This window comes from Sapajus apella, unplaced genomic scaffold (genome assembly GCF_009761245.1).
Source record: "Sapajus apella isolate SASKATOON/1434 unplaced genomic scaffold, GSC_monkey_1.0 scaffold29, whole genome shotgun sequence".
In the NCBI taxonomy this organism is placed as follows: Eukaryota; Metazoa; Chordata; class Mammalia; order Primates; family Cebidae; genus Sapajus; species Sapajus apella.
In genome coordinates this window covers 13,352,680-13,374,237 of record NW_022436969.1, presented here as the reverse complement: position 1 = coordinate 13,374,237, position 21,558 = coordinate 13,352,680, and the positions used below count along the sequence as shown (strand labels likewise).

The window sequence follows — 21,558 nt, the reverse complement described above, 5'->3', positions numbered from 1 at the left end:
TTGGGTAGCTGAAGGATCTTGGTGGCCTTTAGTTTTACTGATGTATGAGTTAACTTCATCTGCTAAGAGAGAGTTTGGGCAAGGGATCTGAAAAGTGGTGAGGGTTTGTGGTACTTGACTAAGGATAAGTAAAGGAATTGATGAGTAGTTTGAGATCCTAAGAATGGATTTAATAAACTTTTAGTGAGTCAGTTCTGCATTTTCTCTGCCTGATTTTCCCTGTACAAACAAGTTGAAGAAAATTGTGATATTGATTTAAGGTTGGAGGTTTGCAGGAACTGGAGGTTGAAGGGTAAAGGGAGGATGCGAATTGAGAGTGCTAGTGAGAAGGCAGTGAAGCGATTGGTGGTCCACAAGGAAGAAGAGTAAGTATGATCAGGAGTAAACTGATAGATAAGGTCAAAGAGTAGGTGAGGCATAAGATGCTATTACCAGAGATTGATGTTTATGGCTTCAGAGAGGGAGCAAGTGTGAGTGATGACAGGGTCCAGGTTACGGCGTTGGAGTGGATTATGGAAGTGGGATGAAGGCAGTTGTATTTGTTAGGTGAAAAATAGTTGGGGTATGTACATTATATGGATTGTGCTTTGAAATTGTTCAGAATAATGGCACGTTTTATGTTGGTGAGGTAGAGGGATCTCAGAGCTTAAGTCCTTATCGAATATGTTGAGGATGAAATGAATTCAATAAGGAACAGTAGAGGCTAACAAAGCTGGATAGCATACTTCTCAAAAAGAAAGGGGTCTTTTTTTTTTGCAAAGGTGGATGAATTACAGCCTAGAAGCAGCGGGGGAACCAGGAGAATAATGACTTCTCCCCTCACTCTCAATGTTGGAGAAAAGGCCATATTCATTTGATTGAATATTGTAGAGCAAGTAGTATTTTAGCAGGACAAACTAGACATTATACTCTATGGCCAGGAGGTACAAGATTATAGATTTTGTTTTACAAAATGAAAGCATGAGGGCTTCAGAAAACCCAGTGGAATTGACTGAGAAGTCAACAAGCAAGATGATAGATTGGGGGTTACAAATGCAGTGGGGTGGAGATGAGGATGGGTGAGATGATAGGTGACATAGGGAGCCAGCATTATGTGTAGGCTTTGAGGGTTCTAGGGGTAGGAGAAGCTTCATTGGAATAGATTGGCTTTAGCATTACCAATTTCGCAACACCGATTTGGTGCCAGGTAAGGCTTGTAGGGTTTGACTTAGGTTATTGGAAGACTCATTTCAAGACTCACTGTGACGGGGCTCCTGTGTAACATAGAGTATGGGACCTAAACAACAATATTTGCTTAATTTTGAATTAGAGAAAAAATATTGTAAATAGTAAAATTACTGAAATGTGATGTATTTAGAAGTGACCAAAAAAAAATACAGCCTGACAATTTTAAACTAGTAAAAAAAAAAAAAAAGTGATTTTTGACTTGGGTGTAATAATGTGTCCACTGGGTGTCACTGCGGCTCTATGTTTTGCTACACAAATAAATAGCTATAAGAGCTTTGCATTTGTGGAGTTAGTGTTATGCGTGTCTTCTCCCTGCTTATTTTCCTTTTTTGCAGTGAATTTTGCTCATCCTTTTTTTTTTTTATTTTTAGGTACAGTTATTTGTCACCTCTGCAAATAAAACAAATACCAATCCCTAAATTGGCTGCTCCAAACTGTCTTGTTGTTACTTGGGTGACCAATAGACAGAAGCATCTACGTTTTATAAAGGAAGAACTTTATCCCTCTTGGTCTGTGGAGATAGTTGCTGAATGGCACTGGGTGAAAGTAAGTTCAGAAGTTAGCTTATTTGTTAATACAGCTTGATAGAAGTCACATAAATGTAGCATCTACTTTGTAATGCTCAACATGTCTCTGCTCTGCTCCTTCAACATGGGCTAATTCCGACTTTTGCTTTGCTGCTTAACACTTTTATATTTTTATTCTCAAGGCTATTTGTTTGTATGTCTTTTTGTAATGGGGCCTCAAACTGCTGGCTTTGGGGAATCACTAAGGATGATATCAGGATGAAATTTGTAAAAGCTCTGATGATGTCTGTAGTTAAAAAGACGACAAAACCTTTGGGGAATTATATATCACAAACACAGAAATAGTCTTAAACCTTCATCTTCTTTCCCTTTATATGCCCACAGTTTCAACCACCCTTTGTGATTTCTTTTTCTTAATTTATGGGGGATGAGGGCGAGGAATAGCAAAGTAACCCATTGTAGAGGGGGTGGGAAGATGCCAGAACCAAGAACCTTTTATGCTCTAAATCTTAGCTTAGGTCCTCAGTGCCTTTTGTGCCGCTCTCCATATTTTTGAAAGAAATGATTCGAACTCTAGAATTGGTTCGAATCATTAAAGAATGATCTTTAATATCTCTGCAGGGTATAAGATTGCCAAAAAATACAGAAGAATAAGGCATCAGTTTAGAGTTCATCGGGCTTCCTTTTAAAGATGCATTGGCTATTTAGATGATTTCTGTAAAAACCTTCCTAAATTTTGAAAAGATAAGCCAAGCTATTATTTCAGTGTTTGATGTTTATATCACAAGCATATTCATTTTTGACACAGTAGTGTTATACTTTTTATGGCTTTGTGTATACTTTTTCATCTACTGGAATATCTTCTAAAAGCTGTGTATAGTAGTTCCTCCTCATCTGTAGAGGATACATTCCAGGACTTATAATGGATGCCTGAAACCATGGATGAACCCCATATACAAATTTTTTTTCTATACATACATACCTATGAGAAAGTTTAATTTATAAATTACAAAGAGATAAACAATAATAACTAATAATAAAATAGAATATTATAGCAATATACTATAAATGTTATATGAATATGGTCTCTCCTCAAAATACCTTACTGTACTGTACTTACCTATCTCCAGACTGCGGTTGACCATGAGTACCTAAAACCATGGAAAGTGAAACTGTGGATAAGAGGGGACAACTGTATATTGATTATTTATACCCATGTTATGGGACTTGACAAAGACTTACAGTTGTACCTTTGTTTTCATGCTGTAGTTTGGTCCTAGTGTTGGTTGATTTGGTGTAGGACCATGATGGGAGTATAATACCCCATTCCATCTTGCCTATTATGATAGTTCTTTTATAATCAGAAACTAGGGCCAAAGTCAGGAGGATGTTACCTTTTGAAATCAAACCCCGTAAAATGTTAATACATGAAAACTAAGATTGTTGATCTGTAGTAGTAATCAGTTCTGAGATATGGTATGATAAAGACCAGTATTTAAATCATAAATATCACATATTATGTTATACTAGGCATTTATTAGGTAATTTTACATATTGTTATGATAGGAGGAGTAATGTGCCTTGACTATAAAGGCCACCCAATGTGCCAGTGTTTATACCGCACTTTTTGTAGGAGATGCTGTCTGATTGGCACTAGAGGAGGTAAAAGACTTTCTGATTACTGATTTGGTTGTTTAGGTACATTGATATAGGATAAAGAGTTTTACAGATTGACAGTGATAATATATATTCCCATGGTAAATTAATGAATTGATATTTTAAATTATGTTTTGATTTTGAGTAGCTTAAATGAATCTTTGAGCATATGATCATTCCAGGGTGAAATGATGAAATTAAATTTCTGAATTTATAATGCCAAGGGCCAGTCTCTGGACTAGATATTGTCTATCAACAACCTAGTTTCTATCCTTATTAATTTTCGCTTTGACAATGTTTAATGATACTATTTCCTATGACTAAAGGGAAATACATTATTATGATCTACTTAGTCATATTGCTAATTCATTTATTAGTTCATTCATTAGTAATTCATTTATTAGTTCATTTGCATGACTAATAAATAAATTACTGATGACATGCTTTCCAGGAATCAATTTTAGTTAAGAGTAGGGATTGTTTTATGTGCAAGATGACAATGAAGTTGTATTTGAAATATTTATGTGATATTAAAAAAAAAATCTGTTATAGAAGCACTGTCTAATATGATAGCCACTACCACATGTGAGACTTCAGCACTTGAAATGTGGCTAGTCCAAACTGAAATGTACTGTTAAGTATAAAATACACTTCGGATTTTAGGCGTAGTACAAAAGAAAGAATGTAACATATCTCAATAACTTTTTAAATTGATTACATATTGAAATGATAGTATTTCAGGTATGTTAGATTGAATTAAATATATAATTAAATTTGATTTCATTGCGTTTTGTTTTTACTTCTTTTGGTGTTTCTATTAGAAAATTAAAAATGATATATGTGGCTCACATAATATTTTTACTGAACAGCACTAGCCTGGAGGTTTAATTTCTTTTGTGTGTGTATGTATGTGTGGAAGCTCTATAGTAATGGGAAAAAATAAACCTCTTTTGTTGGCTTCTTCCTATCAGATAACCAGTTCAGGAGAGTTTGTGTTCCCATTAGATTCTCCACACAAAAAGCCTTATGAAGGTCTCATACTGGGGAGAGTTCAAGAAAAAACTGCTCTACCATTGAGGTAGGAAAGGCAATTTTTCAAAATTGTATACATGTATTAATTTTTAGGCTTTTGAAAATGATTAGCTTAGTAATCATTGATTTTTAAAAAGTTTTATGTTTTTGAAAATCTGAAGATGGCCCACTGCAGAAAGGAATGAATGGTATGGCACAGGAAACTATATTTTATCTAGTGTGTAATTGTCATTATTACAGAAAAGGAAATTGTGGGAATGTCTCAATACTTAAATTGTTAATTTCTTTCGTTGATTATAAAATTTGTTTTAAAATCAGATACAGAAAGAGAACAAAAATCAATGCAGCTGTGGCTTATATATAAAAAATTGTTTTTAAAATAGTTTACTTTCTTGTTCTGTTTAATTAGGAATGCAGATGGAAATGTGATCCCTATTCCAGACCACAAACTAATTGTCAGCGTGCCCTGTACTCTTCACTCACATAAGCCACCGCTTGCTGGTATGTTTTTATAAAATAGAATTGTTGCCACTTTTGTCAAATTTGAAGAAAGACTACATTTAGTATTTGAATGGCCTACAGATTCAGAAATTAAGTCAGATGTGGGTTGTTAATGCATATTCTAAAGCTTTATAGCAGAATTTATCTCTGTGAAATAGAGAATAGTTTTATGTTACTCAGCTGTTCCAGTTATGCCATTTTTTCAGATTCCCCTTGCTATCAGTTGCTTCCCATCACTGGCCGACACAATGAATGCTGATGGGCACCTGAGGATGTAGTTCAGCTAGGGCCTTTATTTTACTACCAGGGCTCTATTCCTTGATTGTTCTAAAACCAGGAACTCAGAATAGTAGAGAGATAGAAGTCCCTTGATATTTGGTTGGCAATTCTCAGTTTTATATTTTTTAAGAGGTAGTGTTACATTCCTGGAACATTGACAGGTAATTGCTGTAGCCTGCAATTCTCACTAGTCTTAATGCTTTAGTATAATGAACTAACATGAGTTTGAATCCTGGCTGTAGGAGTTGGGCAAGTCATTCAAATCTTTTTCTTTATCAAGGTCCTCATTTAAAGAAGGAATAATGATTTTTATTATTTTAGAGTTCTGAGGAGTAGTTATATTTAAAGTTCTGTAGCATGTGGTAGAAGCTCAGTGAAGGCTAAATTTTTCAAGTCAGAGTATAAAAACATGCAAACATAAGTCCTTGAGAGGTACTGAATTTGATATTCAAAGTTTACTTTTCAAAGAATTTCTTCAGGAAAACATATTTTATTAGTTTGGTAATTTCTGCCAGTAACAACAACGACAAAACTCCTGCAAGTTGCCGCTCAGGAATACTACAGGCAGCTTATGTTAGCTTGTAGAATATGAGGCAGTTCATAAACTGGGATATGTAGAAAGTGAGTACAAATTCCCAAGAGAATTTTTATTGCTAGCACTCAGGATTTCTGTTACCTTAAGTTGCTTATGCAGAAGGGTCCTTTTGAAAAAAATATTTTTTTTTTTGAGACAGAGTGTCACTTTGTCACATCCAATGGCCTAATCTTGGCTCATTGCAGCCTCTGCCTCCTGGGTTCAAGGGATTCTTCTGCCTCAGCCTCCCTAGTGGCTGGACCTACAGACATGTGCCACTATACCTGGCTAATTTTTATATTTTTAGTGGAGATGGGGTTTCGTCATGTTGGCCAGGCTGGTCTCGAACTCCTGAGCTCAGGTGATCTGTCCGTCTGGCCTCCTGAAGTGCTGGGATTATAGGCTTGAGCCACCATGCCCGGCCTCTAGAAGGGTCTTTATAGTGTTACTTCATTTGAGACATATACAAATGTCTACCTGATGATCTGTTCTTTGACTAAGAAGGATTCCAGTGAATAATCAGTTGCCTTACACTTTGGACTGTCATAGACCTTTAATGCTTTAATATATAACTCAAATGAAAAGTGAGATTGCATTGTTCCTTGTGAAAAAAAATTACACTTGGCGCTAGTAATACCTGAGTATATGTGTATATGTATTCCTCTCATTTGAATTTTCTTTATCATTTGGTAGCAAAACTTAATTTAGCGTTTGTCTCAACACTTATTTTTTTCTTTTAAAAATTCAAAAGCTAAGACCGTAAACTTTTTATTCTGAAGTGATAGTAAACTAATTATAATTCTGTTAAAATATAATCAAGTTATATTAAAGATGAGCCTCAGGAGACAGGTTTTAAAATAGTGAATAAAAGTGAGTCTTGCCCTAAAGTATTACAGCTTCTATCTTTGAAATGCAGTTCTGCTGCATTCCCAGTAGAGAGCAGCACAAACACATTTTTAGGATTGAAAACATTTAAGAACAAAAGTTAGATTCTGGAGGAAAAATCTGAATAATTCCATATATCTATACTCATGTTTTGCTTAAGTAGTGATAGACAGGAAATATGATAATATTTTATTTTTGAGTTTATGTTACTATGTGTATTTTGAATACAGTTCATGTTACTCTATGTATTTCAGAAAGCATCTCTCAGATTTCTGCAGTATATTTTACCCCGAAATCATAACTCTAGGGGTTTGGGATGATATATATTCTGTATATAATGCTTACAACTTTTACATTTAAATGTTCTTAAACTGTTTTATACAAATTCATAAAATGAAATGTTTTCTCTTTTGTATCTATCTAGAAACACCCCGATATTTGTTTTAAAGTTTAATTGGTTATTTCTGCTGCAAAATGTAGATGACCATATTGGTAGCATATGCCATTTCAAAATGATACATTTGCATAAGTTTGAAATTTTTTCCAATAGGTTGAAAGATAAGCTATTAATAGCTATGGTTTACAATCTAACATTATTATAAATTTATATCTTTTGAAGATTTAAGGTAGGAAAATCATGAAATAAAAGTATTTAAATCCAAATTTTAGCTTTCACGTTTTACCTTAGAGGAATTTCTACTTCTTTTTACTGCTTTACTTACTAACAGTCTCCATCTGAAGAGTGGAGTTTAACTGATGGGATTATATGCACTGATGTTTAGGCCACTTCTCTTTTACTCCTGCCCCACACTTTCAAAGCAAAAAGGAAATGACTAGCTGTGCACGGATTGCATCCTCTCCATTGGTTAAAGTATGTCTTACTAACTCCAGATGTTATGTAATTGTTGAAGTTTATGTGTCATACTCATGTTTAAATTTATATATTCACATTTATTTTTAAATTAATATTTAAAAATCAGAATAATATTTTGATTAATTTGCCTTTATGTTATTTTGAAATAAAATAATTGTAGTTAACATTATAAAAACACAACTTAATATTCTGTCTGTTGTTCTTAACTAGAAAGGAAAAGAACCACGCAAAAATTTATGACATTGAGAAAACAGGATGGTAGTAAATGGGTTTAGGTTGTATGTATTTTTCCACTCCATCTAAGTACCTGGCTATCATTTTCTATTGTGAACGCTCATAAAACATAGGTATTCTGCTTCCTTTGTTAAGTCCTATAACACTGATTATAGTGGGTGCTCAGGAGAGGAAACATTTTTGAGTGGCTGACTCCAGTTTAAATTTCTAAAATAGGGTTGCTAACATCTTCATACCAAAAATCTGAACAAATGAAACAAATAAAACCTTGCTTCAGTGTAACCTTAGACTACATTAAAAGTGAATTGAGGCCGGTAAGGCATTGCATTCATAAGGAGAAAATGGAAAAGTGATGTAAAGTTATTGTCCTCTAAGACTCTAGGGAAATCTTTCTCTTTCAAGGTTAGTAGCATTTAATTTATATACTTATGAAAGGGCTAGAAGTCTTCATGCCAGCATCTCCTAGAAGCCATCAAAGCCCAAATTTGAGTCACTTGAATTATAGACAATGAAACCTTTTAGTTTTTCTTTGATTTTTGCTAAACAGGACTAGTACTTTCTGACAGATGAACAAGTATTTTGCTATGAGAGCAACTGAAGAACATGATGAAACCTAAAATGTTTGATATTATTCTCTTTTAAACTTTACCTATCTCTAGTATTCCTAGGGAACCCATATTATTCCTGAAGGAAATTTGATAGGTTTCTTCCAAGCTTAATTGTACATAGCAGTTATGAACTGTATTTTACCTTTTCTAGTGATTTTTCTTATCTGAATTTTATACCAAATTCCTAGTATGTGGTTAGCATGGCTAACCAGCAGCATGATTAAGATTAAATTGATTTAAGTATTGGTCATCCAACTGAGTGAACATGTGGTTTTCAAAAAGTTTCTGTGTTCTCCTTTTCTCTCTTTTAGTGTAGATAACAGCTCTTTAGCCTATAGTTCTTTCCCCAACAAAATACAATGTTCAATAGTATTAATACATTGAATAATACAAGGAATACTTAACTGTGGAAATACTATGTTGAACTTTTAGGTAAAGAAGGATCTATAATTTGAAAATGAGGAAATGTTCTTAGTACTACCAACTTGCTGCTAAGGGGGCTAGTTATTTAAATGTTAGTTATTTGTTCTCAATATTTCTGTCTCTATCCAGCTCTTCATTTATTACTATTTTATTAAGTTTATGTTGCAGAGAGACTTTTATCTTATTTTAAAAAATAGATTGTTTTTGAATTTTTTTAAGAGTTCTTTTTCATGCATGGATTATATTTATTAAAAATAAATTGACTGGGCACGTGGCTCACAGCTGTAATCTTAACATTTTGAGAGGCTGAGGTGGGTGGATTGCCTCAGCTCAGGAGTTCAAGACCAACCTGGACAACACGGTGAAACCCCGTCTCTACTAAAATACAAAAAAATTAGCTGGGTGTGGCACTGTGTATCTGTAATCCCAGCTACTTTGGAGGCTGAGACCGGAGAATCCTTGAACCCGGGAGGCGGAGGCTGCAGTGAGCCGAGATTGCACCATTGCACTCCAGTGTGGGCAGCAGTGTGAGACTCTGTCTCAAGAAAAATGAAAAAATAGAAAAATAAAATAAATAAATAAAGTTAGTATTCAGGAGATATGTCAGCAGTATTGGAAAACTGAAAAGTCACCTATGTAGGTGTTAAAGTCCTCATTTCTCATCTACAAATGAAAACCAGTAAATCAGGACTATGGAAGTTCAGATGGTATTGTTCCCAATCTCAAGGGTACTTTATTTTAAATGGCTTTCTAACTATAAATAGTAAAGCCTGTGATGAAATCCTTGAAATTAATTTGCTGTTTATAAGAAAAAAATGAAACATCTCTCTTCTTCTACTCTGAACTGCTAAAAGGAAATGGATTCTTTCCTTAATAATAATTTTTATGTTTTTTCTCTTTTTTTGAACAGAGGTTTTAAAAGACTACATCAAGCCAGATGGGGAATATTTGGAATTGTTTGCTCGAAATTTACAGCCAGGTTGGACTAGTTGGGGCAATGAAGTTCTCAAATTTCAGCATATGGATTACTTTATTGCTCTGGAGTCTGGAAGCTGACTATGATCTTGTTTAAGGAATTGGTTTCTTCATCGTTTCCTCACCACTTTTCCATTATTCTAACCCATTTTTTATTTTGTTACCAAGCCATATGCTTAGAATATAAATAGGACTTGGTTTTTCAGTAAGGGACCAGAAATGACTAGCCTTTACGTAATTTTGAGGTGGATTTTACTTGAGTTGCACTAATCTTCTACGTTATTCTAGATTATACAAATTAAGTGGTAAGCAGTTATAAAGATGGCAAGACCATGCTATTGAAAAAGTTCAGAAAACATACACCGTGGACCAGAGATCATAACTGTATCTGTGGATGTGTTTTGTGTGGCCTGTATGGTATTGTAAAATACATTTAGAACCATCATTCTAAAAAATGGGAATATTTCACATAAAAGTCCAGATTGCTGCTTCTTTGTAAACATCAGAGGCTCTGGCTACACTGAGGCCTCTGTTTTTTCCTGACATTAGTCTGCAGGACCTAGTGGTGGTGGCTGACTTGGGAAGAGCCTTGTGCTCTCCACTTTACCACTGTACCACTGCCGCCATGCTGCTCCCTTATATCATCCACTTGGCCCTTGTATGACCTGAATTTGCAAACTCTGCTGTACTATTAACATTCTGGAAAAAATATTCAAAGACCTGCCAAGTACTGCATTTGTATACTGAGTTTCTACACCATTTCCGTAGGGGTTTAAATTGCATTCAAGATCACCTTCCAAGCATTTTCTCTTCTAGGAGAAAATGAAAAGATATTCTTTATAATAAACATGTCAGCAAAAACTGTGATTGTGAAAAAAATATTATTTACAGATTTCCTACAAATAATGTCTACCAAGTAAAATAATTTGACTGAAATAATTCTTTGAAATGCATATTGATTTGTTATGTATTAACTTTTTAGATATGGAGGTATAATTTTCACAAAATAAAGTTCTCCAATTTTCAGTGTCGAATTCAGTGATTTTGAAAACATACATACAGCTGTCTGTCTGCCACAGTGATCATGACACAGAACACTTTCTTCACCTCAAAAACTTCTCATTTGTCCTTTTGCAGTCAATCCCCTCCTCCTATCCTTGGCCCCTGGCAAACAGTGGTTTGCTTTCTATCATTAGTTCTGCTGTTTGAGAACTTCATATAAATGGAATCATGCAATGTTTAATCTATTGTGCCTGGCGTCTTTCACTTAGTATTTTGAGAAAAGCATTTATACTATTTACAGATTGTCGACAAATATTTATCCACTAAGTAAAATGTTAGGCTGAAATGATTCTTTGACAAGCTTGCCAATTTACTGATTTTGTCAAGGAAAAATATGTTATTTTTGAAGTTTGTTCATCCTTTGAGTGCATGAGTATAGTATCAGAGGCTTAATTTTGTGTTTATGGATCTATTCTAACTTATTTAAAACGAAAGAGGTATTAAACTTGAAGCAACTTCTCATGATCTCATTTGAATTCTTTTCAGCTTTGTTTAGTATTGATGGATTTTATATAGTTTGTGGGAACATTTTATCCTTACCAAGTTTTTGAACTTTTATTTTTGCATTATAAATACTGATACTAAAAGAGAAAAAGAGAGAATCTTAATTCAGTAAGTTTGTTATTCACGTTGCAGGAGTTACTAGTTTTAGCTCGAAGTTGTAAAACCTCTGGACCTTGTTTTAACACCAATTTAATTATTGGGCTCCATTTTAAATGAAGAATGAGTCTGCAAGTTTTACCAATAACATACCTTGTGAGAACAAAATGGAGTATGAACATCAAACTTTGACTTCATTACTACAGTTGATAATGCCAACTGACCTGTTGGACTTGGGTATTTTAGAGTGTTTTCATTCAGAGCTTTGTATATTATCTTTATAACTTGTAAGAATTTTGTGGGTTTTTTTTTTTTTCTATCACATTCTTTTTATAGATTTATGGCCTTTTAGGACTCTTGGTAATAATGCTTAGGCAAAGGGATGGAGCCAACATTTGTTGATTAGTAAATGTTACTCTGTGCAATGCTTTTTACTTATTGCATTTAATCCTTACATAATCCTGAGAGATGGATATAACTTTCACTTAGTAGTTGAGAAAGCTGAAGCCCAGGGGACTATTTTGTCTGTAAACACATCGTAAGTGTGGTTGCACAGTGTCTGACTCTATAGCCCCTGCTGTATTCTATGTAAAAACATGGAAAACTGAGCAAATGACTAAGGATTTCTCAAGTGATGTCATTACACTCTAGCTTTCCCCCTCGAGCTCTAGAGTTGGGTTTGATTGGATTACTAGAGGCATGGAATCACAGTGGACATCCCAGGGAAACCACACACAAAAAGCCTCCCAGCCATTTTGCCACTATGTGCTTAACTGCTAACACCACTCAGGAAACTGGGGGGATTGTGTCTCCTAATATCATATCCTTGGAATTCTTGGCCTTTCTCTTGAGACTCTTTCACCCTTCTACATGGGATCCAGTAGAGTAAAATCATAGACCACAAAACACACCAAATCACAACTACTCTTGGAAGCAGATTCTCTAAAAAACTTGATCTTTTTAATCACTTGTCCTGCTTTCTTGTTCAGCCTTTATACCCTCTAGTCAAAGTTTGATCCAGTTTTTCTTTTCTCTTGGCCACTGTAGACGCGAGGTCTTTTTTGTACCTAAGGCAGTAAGTTCAGTGTGGCACAGTGAGTGCGATCTAAAGCCAACTTGAGTAGGTTTGAACCAAACCGGCTTTTGACTTTGAGCAAGTTAATTAAATCTTTAGGCTTTGGTGTCCATTCATGCATATGGGCAATAGAAATACTACCTCATAGAGTTGTTACGAGGATTAAATGAGTTAACACATGCAAGGCACTTGTAACAGTACTTGGGATATTTTAAGCAGTCCAAAAATGTGACAGCGTTTTTTTTTTTTTTTTTTTTAATTTCAGGTCAAAAAGTTATCACAGTCTAAACTCTCATTCAGGGAACATACTGGAAATTAAATGTTAGTTCCATCCCTTTGCCCACGCATTATTAAACTGCCCATAGAGTTTTTCTGTCTAAACATCATTTTTAAAAAAATCTGTTTCTTGTTCATAACCTGCACCTGATTTCATACATGGAGAAGCTCTGAAATCTCTTTTCCCATTGTGGTCCTGCCTAAGAAACAAATTAAACAAGGGCCATATGCAGCTTTGGGCTTCATGTCTTGACTGCCTCCTGCCATGTTGACTAAGCTGTATAGCTACTCTGCATTCCTCTTTTTTGACTCTCATAGGTGCTAAATCGGTTGCCTTTCTGATATTTTTTCTATGTTGAGGTACTTCAGGCCCATGCCACATAAATTTGGTTTAAAACAGATGTGTTACACTTTGCTGCAGGTGTTAGGAAGTTGATCTTTATTTGCCACTCGGGATTTTCCAGTTGATAAGGCACAGAGTAAGTAAAGAAGGCCTATTTCTTAAGACGGTCTGAAAGGCACCAATGGAATAGGTTTCTTCTGTTGAATGCCAACCTTTGAGGAAGGCAACATCGCCATGGGCCAGTGACCTTCTTGGAGGAGGATGTAAGACAGCCTAGTCCATGACAGTGGGGATATAAATCCAGATCTAGATCTGGGCCTAGCTTTAGTTCTGCCTTTGCTATGTCCTTGCTGCAGGCTCTCTCTACCTTGTCCTGTTCTAGTCCTCTAAATTCTATGATGCAAACTCATTCTCGCAAGAGAATTGTAGGCCCCCAAATCTCAGACTTACTACCCAAGAGACACATATCTTCTGAGCATTTTAATGTATTCAGCTTCAGACAGATGCTGGCTTTTCTCCTGACATGATTGAGAGGATTATAATCATGTCATGGGACCTTCCCTTCCTGAAGATGCCTGATTTACCTTATTTGATTCATGTCATGCACCACTGGCTTACCATACCTTGGTAAGCAGCACAGCACTGTTGACACCATTCTGTGGTTACTAGAGTTTTTTCACTTTGTTTCACTTTATCTTCAAGACAGTTTTACGAAGGTATAAGTATAATGAGGGAATAATTTCATAGAGGCTACTCGTAAGGTTAATAACCAAGATTTGAATTCTATTCTGGTTCCTAAGTTAAGGCACTTTATGTTATATCATGTTTGCTAATGAACTTGAGATCTTAATAATAGGCCCATCAGCTACTCACCAGAGGGTTCATTATATGGCCTGGAGCATATTTAGAATGGTTCACATGTAATTACCCAAACATACCTTTCTCATTATACCACATCATCAGTCTGGTGCTATTAGCATAGTATTTTTTGTTAGAGATTTTAGTGACATTGATTGAACTGATAGTCTCAGTCAACTCAGTCACTCAGAATCTGATGGGCTGCTAAACCCTTTGACATAAGCCATAAGCACTTTTACCATGCCATTGTATTTTAACAACTCGATCAGATTAGCCATTTTAAGCTCACATTTTAAGGAAGCCATTCTGCAAAATACTCACCTGGATTTGAGGCTATAGGGTAGTTAGAAAAGGGAATAATTAAGGTAAGTGCAAATAATTTATGTTGATTTGATACCAGTGTTTGGATATATGGACCAACTCATAACTCCAGATGGGCTCTTGATTAAATTCACAGCTCTGCACCAGCTTGAAAATAAGTCAGAACTACCATGATAATTCCACAATCAGTCTTTTCCCCCTAAATATTCTTAGGGGGTTAACGTAGACCTCCTGGGGCTTCTGTAAACTTGAGTGGGACCTTAGATTTTTCAGTATCCATCCAAGTCCCTGGAGCCATATATAAACACGTTGATATCTAGTAGTGGAGAACAGGAGGAAAACTCATTTATTTTCTCAGATGAGATGTTGGAGATGTTGGCCTAGTTGTTAGGTAACTGTGACAATGGGATACCTTTGGATGACAGCTAAGGCAAATAGAGTGGTTGCAGTATTAAAACTGTTTTTAGTCAATATCATTAAGGAAAAACATGGTTCCCCACCGGCTTTTAAACTGCTACTCCCAATACTGTCCACATGTACCCTGAATGTTAATCAGACTGGACCATTTGCTGTTACCTGATTGAGGCCTCTGCTTTTGCTCATGGTACTTCCTCTGCCAGGAAAAAACTAGCTAGACTTTGGGATCGGCTGGGTCTGCATGTTGAGTCTTGATGTATTTTAGCTTCTGAGTTACTTTGAACAATTAGTTGAACTATCTTATCGTGAACTTTCTTTTCTAAGCAATGGGAAGGCTAATTTTTGGGCCTTATAGAATTATTTTGAGGATGAAATGAAATAACTGAATGTGTGCAGCATAGGACCTAATAACCTAGCAGGTGTTCCATATATGCTCATTTAAAAAAAAAATTTACAGTCTTCCTGGCAACACCTCTAATTTCATGATCCACTTAAAAAAAAAGCCCTTACTTTGGACTAGCTTTAGGTTTATAGAAAATATGCAAAAATATCAAACAGTTTCCAAATTATTTTTCACCTCTGTAACCTCCATGAAACCTCCTATTTTATAGTCAGAGGGAATTATTCTCAAAGTGAGCATTTTGCATGCTTCTTGTAGAACAATTAGAATAAATTTGTATCTATAGCATTGATACTATATCTATGCTTCTCTCTTCCTTTCATTTCCCTTCCCTTCCTTCTTTCCTTTTTTCTTTCCTTAATTAATTAGCCGGGCATGGAGGCATGCACCTATAGTCTCAGCTACTCGGAGGCTGAGGCAGAAGAATCTCTTGAACTCGGGATGCAGTGAGCTGACATAGTGCCACTGCATTCCAGCCTGGGAGACAGAGTGAGATTCCATCTCAAAAAAAAAAAAATAACAGAGATAGGACTAATTATTAGTTTTTCCTTATTCCAGTGAAGGGTAGCAGAATATGCATCCCAAAATATGCCACTTTGGCATGAGGATTATTTTGAACTAAAGGCAATTGAGACAAAGCAGACGTAAGAAAATCTCTCTGTCCCCCAGCCACCTATTTACCTAAAAGCAGGACAAAAATTGACAACGGTTTCCCTTCCCTCTCTAAAAGGAAAGACAAATGTTTATCACCAGACTGTAGACCCTTAGCCCAGAGACAGCTCCAGAGGAATCTACATGATAAACTTTATTAACTAGCTGGTTATTTAAAAAATTCTATTTTTTAAAATTGACAGATAACTTTGTATGTTTTTATCCTCTTGCCATAAAAATGTTAAGTATGTGAGGTACTGCATTTTTTAAAATTAGCTAGATTTAACCATTCTGCCTTTACCATTAGTTTCTCATTTATTTGCCTTTCCACAATTTCCTGCCTTGTGAGTCTCAAAGTCCTTTTCTTTTGTCTTTTCACTTGTCTAAAAATGTATCATTTTTTGTGGAAGATGCTGATATGGTTTGGCTCTGTGTCCTCACCCAAATCTCACCTTGAATTGTAATCCCCACATGTCAAGGGTGGTACCAGGTGGAGGTAATTGAATCATGAGGGAAGTATCTCCCATACTGTTCTCGTGATAATGAGTGAGTCTCATGAGAACTGATGGTTTTATAAGCCTGGGATTTTTCCTGCTTTCACTCATTCTGTCTCCCGCGGTCCTGTGAAGAGGTACTGTCCACTATGATTGTAAGTTTCTTGAAGCCTCCCAAGCCATGTGGAGCTGTGAGTCAATTAAATCTCTTTTCTTTATATATTTCCCAGTCTCAGGCATTTCTTCATAGCAGTGTGAGAATGGATTAATACAGATACTGTATAAGCCAGGGTTCTAAGCTACCTCTTTGAGGATTACTCATTACCTGGCTATCTCCTGTGTATATCAGATATACATGTTAATAAGCTTCTGTTTGTTTTTCTTTTGTTAATCTGTCTTTTGTTATGGGGTCTCAGCCAAGAACTTAAAGAGGCAGAGGGAAAATTATGTTTTCCTCCCGTACACAACATACCTGAAACTGCCAATATTTAATCAATGAATGAACTGACTCTTGGCCCTCAAGTATCTTAGAATTTAATTGAATATACAAGGCTCCTGTAAAAAACTAGTAGAGCATAAAAAACCATGGAATACAATCAAACACTAAGTTGTGAAACAGATGGAAAGCAATGCAGAAGTTTAGAGAAGCAGATCACTCAGAGATTGCTAAGCAATATGAGAAAAGGAGAGTGGGAACTGTGTCTTGATTAAATTTTCATTTATTTCCTAACTCTAGGTAGTAGTCTTAATGTAGTTACAGGAAGTAGGCAGCTAAACTATGCTGGTTCAGAAAAGTTACAAAGGAAGAATTTTATTGTCTAGATTGTACAATTTAAAAGATTTGTTTCCTGGAAATTTAGAAGATATTAATGCATACAATTAATTTTGTCAATATAACAGAAATAGAGATTAAGTGAGGATTTTTTTTTACCTGCTTGTCTGCATTCTCCACTTTTTGAATGAAACTGGTATTGGGGTTTCTTCTCTACAGTCATCTAGGAGGCTTATTTTTTAAAATTCTTTTTACAGAGGTATAATTGATATGTAATAAATTGCACATATTTAAAATGTACATTTTAATGAATTTTTACTTATGTATATACCCTGTGAAACCACCATCAAAGACAAAATAAACATCACCACTCAAAATTTTCTGATGACCCTTTATAATCCATCTTTCCCAAGTTGCTCCTCCCCATCCCATCTCTAGGAAATCACTGATCTGCTTTCTGTGCTAGAGTTTTGTGCATTTTCTAGGATTTTACATAGAGGAAATTATACAGCATGCACCCTTTTTTTTAGGGTCTAACTTCTTACAATCAGTGTAATTATTTTGAGATTTTCTATTTTGTTTTGTGTATCAATAATTCATCCCTCTTTATTGCTGAGTAGTATTCAATTGCATGGATGGGCCACACTTTATTCATGTAGGGGTATTCTATTGCTGATATAACAAATTACCACAATCAAAATGGCTAAAAACAGCACCTATTAGTAGCTCACAGTTTTTAGGTCAGAAGTTCTGGGCAGTCTGGGCTGAGTTTTACTTCTCAGGATCTTACAAGGTCAAAAGTAAGGCATTGGCTGGGCTGGGCTCTTAAGCGGAGGCTCTGGGAAATATTCTATTTTCAAGATCATTCAGATTGAGAGCAGAATTCATTTCTGTGTTGTCGTAGACTGTGGTGCCCAGCTCCTTCTGGCTGCTGGCTGGGAGTCACTCTCAGCTCCTAGAGGCTGCTCTCCATTCCTTGCTCACAGTCCCCTCCACCCTCACAGCCTCAATAGCACTTGGGTTTTTCTTGCCCTTTGAATTTCTCTGACTTCCCCTTATGTAACAAGCTAGAGAAAACTTTCTGTTTTTAGAGTTTTGTGATTAGATGGGGTCCACCTGAATAATCACTCTTTTGTAATATAATGTAACGTAATCACAGGTGTGATATTTCATCATATTTATAGGTTCCAAACACATTGATAGGGGAAAGGATTATACAAGCATGAAGGACACTGGGAGTCATTCTTAGAATTTTACCTACCATTGCCTCATGTCTGGCTCCCAGTAATTCATGCTCATCCCACATATGCAATACATTCAGTTTTTCCAAGGTTTTCAAGGGTATAATTTCTGCCATTACAGCATTAGTTCAAAATTCAGATTCTCATAAGCTCAGAAGTCCCAAATCTCAATATCTAAATCACCTGAATTAGGTGAGAACAGAGGTTCTGGTGTAATCCATTAAGTTTAGCTCCTGGGAAAAATTCCTCTCTATTTACAAGCCTGTTAAACTAAAACAAGGTACCTGCCTCCCATCTGTAGAGTTTTGGGGATCTGACAGCCTTCTTTTCATCTCATACTCTCTCCCTTTTAGGCCAAGTTTTTTGCTATTCTACAATTCTCAAGGACCTTGTGGATCTTGTTTGGAATTGAGTGGGATTCACATCATCAGACTAGAGCCAAATCCACAGATCTTTTCAAGATAATTCCTCTGTTTTATTGGCTTCTGCTGAGATGGCTGAGGGCCAATGCTCTTAAATTTTCTATAGATCCTCTGTATTGATTGAGATTTATTAGGAACACTTTTAATCTCTTGGAAGGATATTCTGTGTGGTTGAACACTCTGACCCTTTGGTTTTCCAACGTGTCAGTGAAGGGTTGTACGGTCACACACCCAGCCTCTTCTTTATACCATGCTTTCAGAACAATCTTTTACTTCTATCATCTCTTTCCACCTGGATAGGCCAAGGATTTCCCAAATCAGCAAGTCTTGAAAACTTAACAGTTCTTTTCTCAATTTATCTCCTCTGGTATTTTACTGTAACAGCAGGAAGAAACCAGGCAGCATACGCAACACCTTGCTTGGAGATCTCAACTAAATATTCAAATTTATCATTTTTGAATTCTGTTTTCCACACAACTGAGGCTTTTGCTTAGTATTCTGCCTTTACATAATAAGGATTTCTGTTTCTCTAGTTTCCAAGGACATGTTCCTCACTTCTTCATGAGCTCTCACTAGCAGCATTTTTAAAATTCAGATTTCTACTAAGTCTTTTAAAGATCTTTATTATGCTCCTTAAAATTCTTCCAGCCTCTGCCCTCTGTCCAATTCAGAACCATACATTACATATTTGTTATCACATCCCCCATTTCCAGGTACCAAAATATGTAACATTTTTCTATTGTTATGTAACAAATTACCACAAACACAATGGTTTTAAAACAACACTAGGGCCAGGCACGGTGGCTCACACCTGTAATCCCAGCACTTTGGGAGGCTGAGGTGGGTGGATCACTTGAGCTCAGGTGTTTGAGATCTGCCTAGGCAACACAGTGAAACCCCGTCTCTACAAAAAATTAGCCAGGTGTGGTGGTAGGTATTTGTGGTACTAGCTACTTGGGAGGCTGAGGTGGGAGGATCACCTGAGCCTGGGAGGCAGAGATTGCAGTGAATCAAGATCATGCTACTGCACCCCAGCCGGGGCAAGAGAGCAAGACCCTGTATCAAAAAAAAAACAAAACCAAAAACACTAGGTAAGACAGGCAGGCATCAGGTTCTTTGCATAGCATCTCCCAAGGCCCAAAGCAAGGTCTGGTCAAGCTGGGCCATTATCCGAGGGCTCTGGGGAAGAATCTGCTTCCAAGCTCATTCAGGTTGTTGGCAGAATGCAGTTCCATGTGGTTGTAGGACTGAGGTCACTGTTTATTTTCTGTCAGCCACACTTTCTCTCAGTAACTAGAGGCTGTGCCCCCTCCAGCTTCAGAGCCATTAAGAGTGTGTCAAATTCTTCTTGTGCTTCCAGTCTCTCTGACTTGCTTTCTGCTGTCAGCCAGAGAAAATGCTTTGCTTTTAAAGGGCTTTTTGACTAGATTGGGCCCACCAGATAATCTTTTTGCCACATATGGTAACAGAATCATGGGAGTGATATTTTTTTATAGTTACAGGTTCTACCCAAATCAAAGTTAAAGGGGAGGCAATTAGGGCATGGGCCATTCTGAGAATTTTTCTACTTTAATTCTGTTGATGGACATTTGCGTTCTAGTCTGGGGCTATTATAAATAAAATGTCTAAGAATATTCGTTTGTATGTTTTTGTGTGGCTCTATGCATTCATTTCTCTTGGGTACATACCTCAGAGTGGAATGTCAGGTTATATGGTAGGTGTGGTATAAGTTTAACTTAAAAAAGTTTTATTTATTTTTTATTTTTGAGATGGAGTCTTGCTCTGTTGCCCAGGCTGGTGTGCAGTGCAGTGCACGATCTCAGCTCACGGCAACTTCTGCCTCCTGGGTTCAAGCGATTCTCCTGCTCTAGTCTCCCAAGTAGCTGAGATTACAGGTGCCCACCACCATGCTCTAATTTTTGTATTTTTAGTGAGAAGGGGTTTCACCATGTTGGCCAGGTTTGTCTTGAACTCCTGACCTCAAGTAATCTTCCCACCTCAGCCTCCCAAAATGCCAAAATGCTGGAATTACAGGTGTAAGCCACTACACCCAGCCTTAAAAAAGTTTTTTTTTCTTTTTTTTTTTTTTCAATTTTTACCTTGCAGCTCAAGCTAGAAGGATGCACGTTTAATATTTAAGGAAATGGCTAGAGATGGAGATTGCAGTGAGCCAAGATCATGCCACTGCACTCCAGACCAGGTGACAGAGTGAGACTCAGTCTCAAAAGCAAAATAAAAAAAAAACCAAAAAACAAAAAACACAAGGCCAGAGAGTTTTTCATAGTGGTTGTACTGTTTTATACTCCCTGCAAGCAGTGAATGAGATAACTCTCCTGTTCCTTCACATACCAAAATATGTAACCTCTGCCTCCCAGGTTCAAGCAATTCTCCTGTCTCTCCTGTTGACATTCTTGTCAGCACTTACAGTGGTCAGTCTTTTACATGTTAGCTACTAGAGGAAATAATATCTCATTGTGGCTTAAATTTGCATTTCCCTAGTGAAAATGATTTTGAGCACCGTTTTGTGTACTTATTTAACATTTGTGTATTTTTGGCGAAGATTCTGTTCTCCTGTTTTTTGTTTGGTTGTTTTTATATTTTTGAATTGTAAATATTCTTTATATGTACTTGATATAATTCTCTAATTGATAGGTTTTGCAGATATTTTCCTTCAACCTCAGACTTGCCTTTTAATGTTCACAGCAATGTCTTTTGTTTGTTTTAAAGTTTTATTTTGAAATGATAGATTCACAGGAAGTTACAGAAATGCTGTACATGCAGAGAGGCCTTGTTTCATCAAGTTTCTCTTCACAGTAGCATCTTGTGTAACT

The 21,558-nt window shown here is 36.2% G+C and overlaps 1 protein-coding gene across 4 annotated transcripts in view; it reads left to right on the top strand.

Moving 5' to 3' along the window:
• The window catches only part of METTL4 (methyltransferase like 4), a 32,931-nt gene extending 21,615 nt beyond the window's left edge, over window positions 1–11,316 (top strand). For all 4 annotated transcript variants that reach the window (XM_032293268.1, XM_032293269.1, XM_032293266.1 and 1 more), the window contains 4 exons: window positions 1,599–1,773; window positions 4,382–4,488; window positions 4,852–4,943; window positions 9,731–11,316. In XM_032293268.1, the coding sequence (XP_032149159.1) occupies window positions 1,599–1,773; window positions 4,382–4,488; window positions 4,852–4,943; window positions 9,731–9,876 (520 nt within the window). In that variant the 3' untranslated portion in view covers window positions 9,877–11,316. The remainder of the gene's footprint in view (window positions 1–1,598; window positions 1,774–4,381; window positions 4,489–4,851; window positions 4,944–9,730) is intronic.
• The last annotated feature ends 10,242 nt before the right edge of the window (window positions 11,317–21,558 follow it).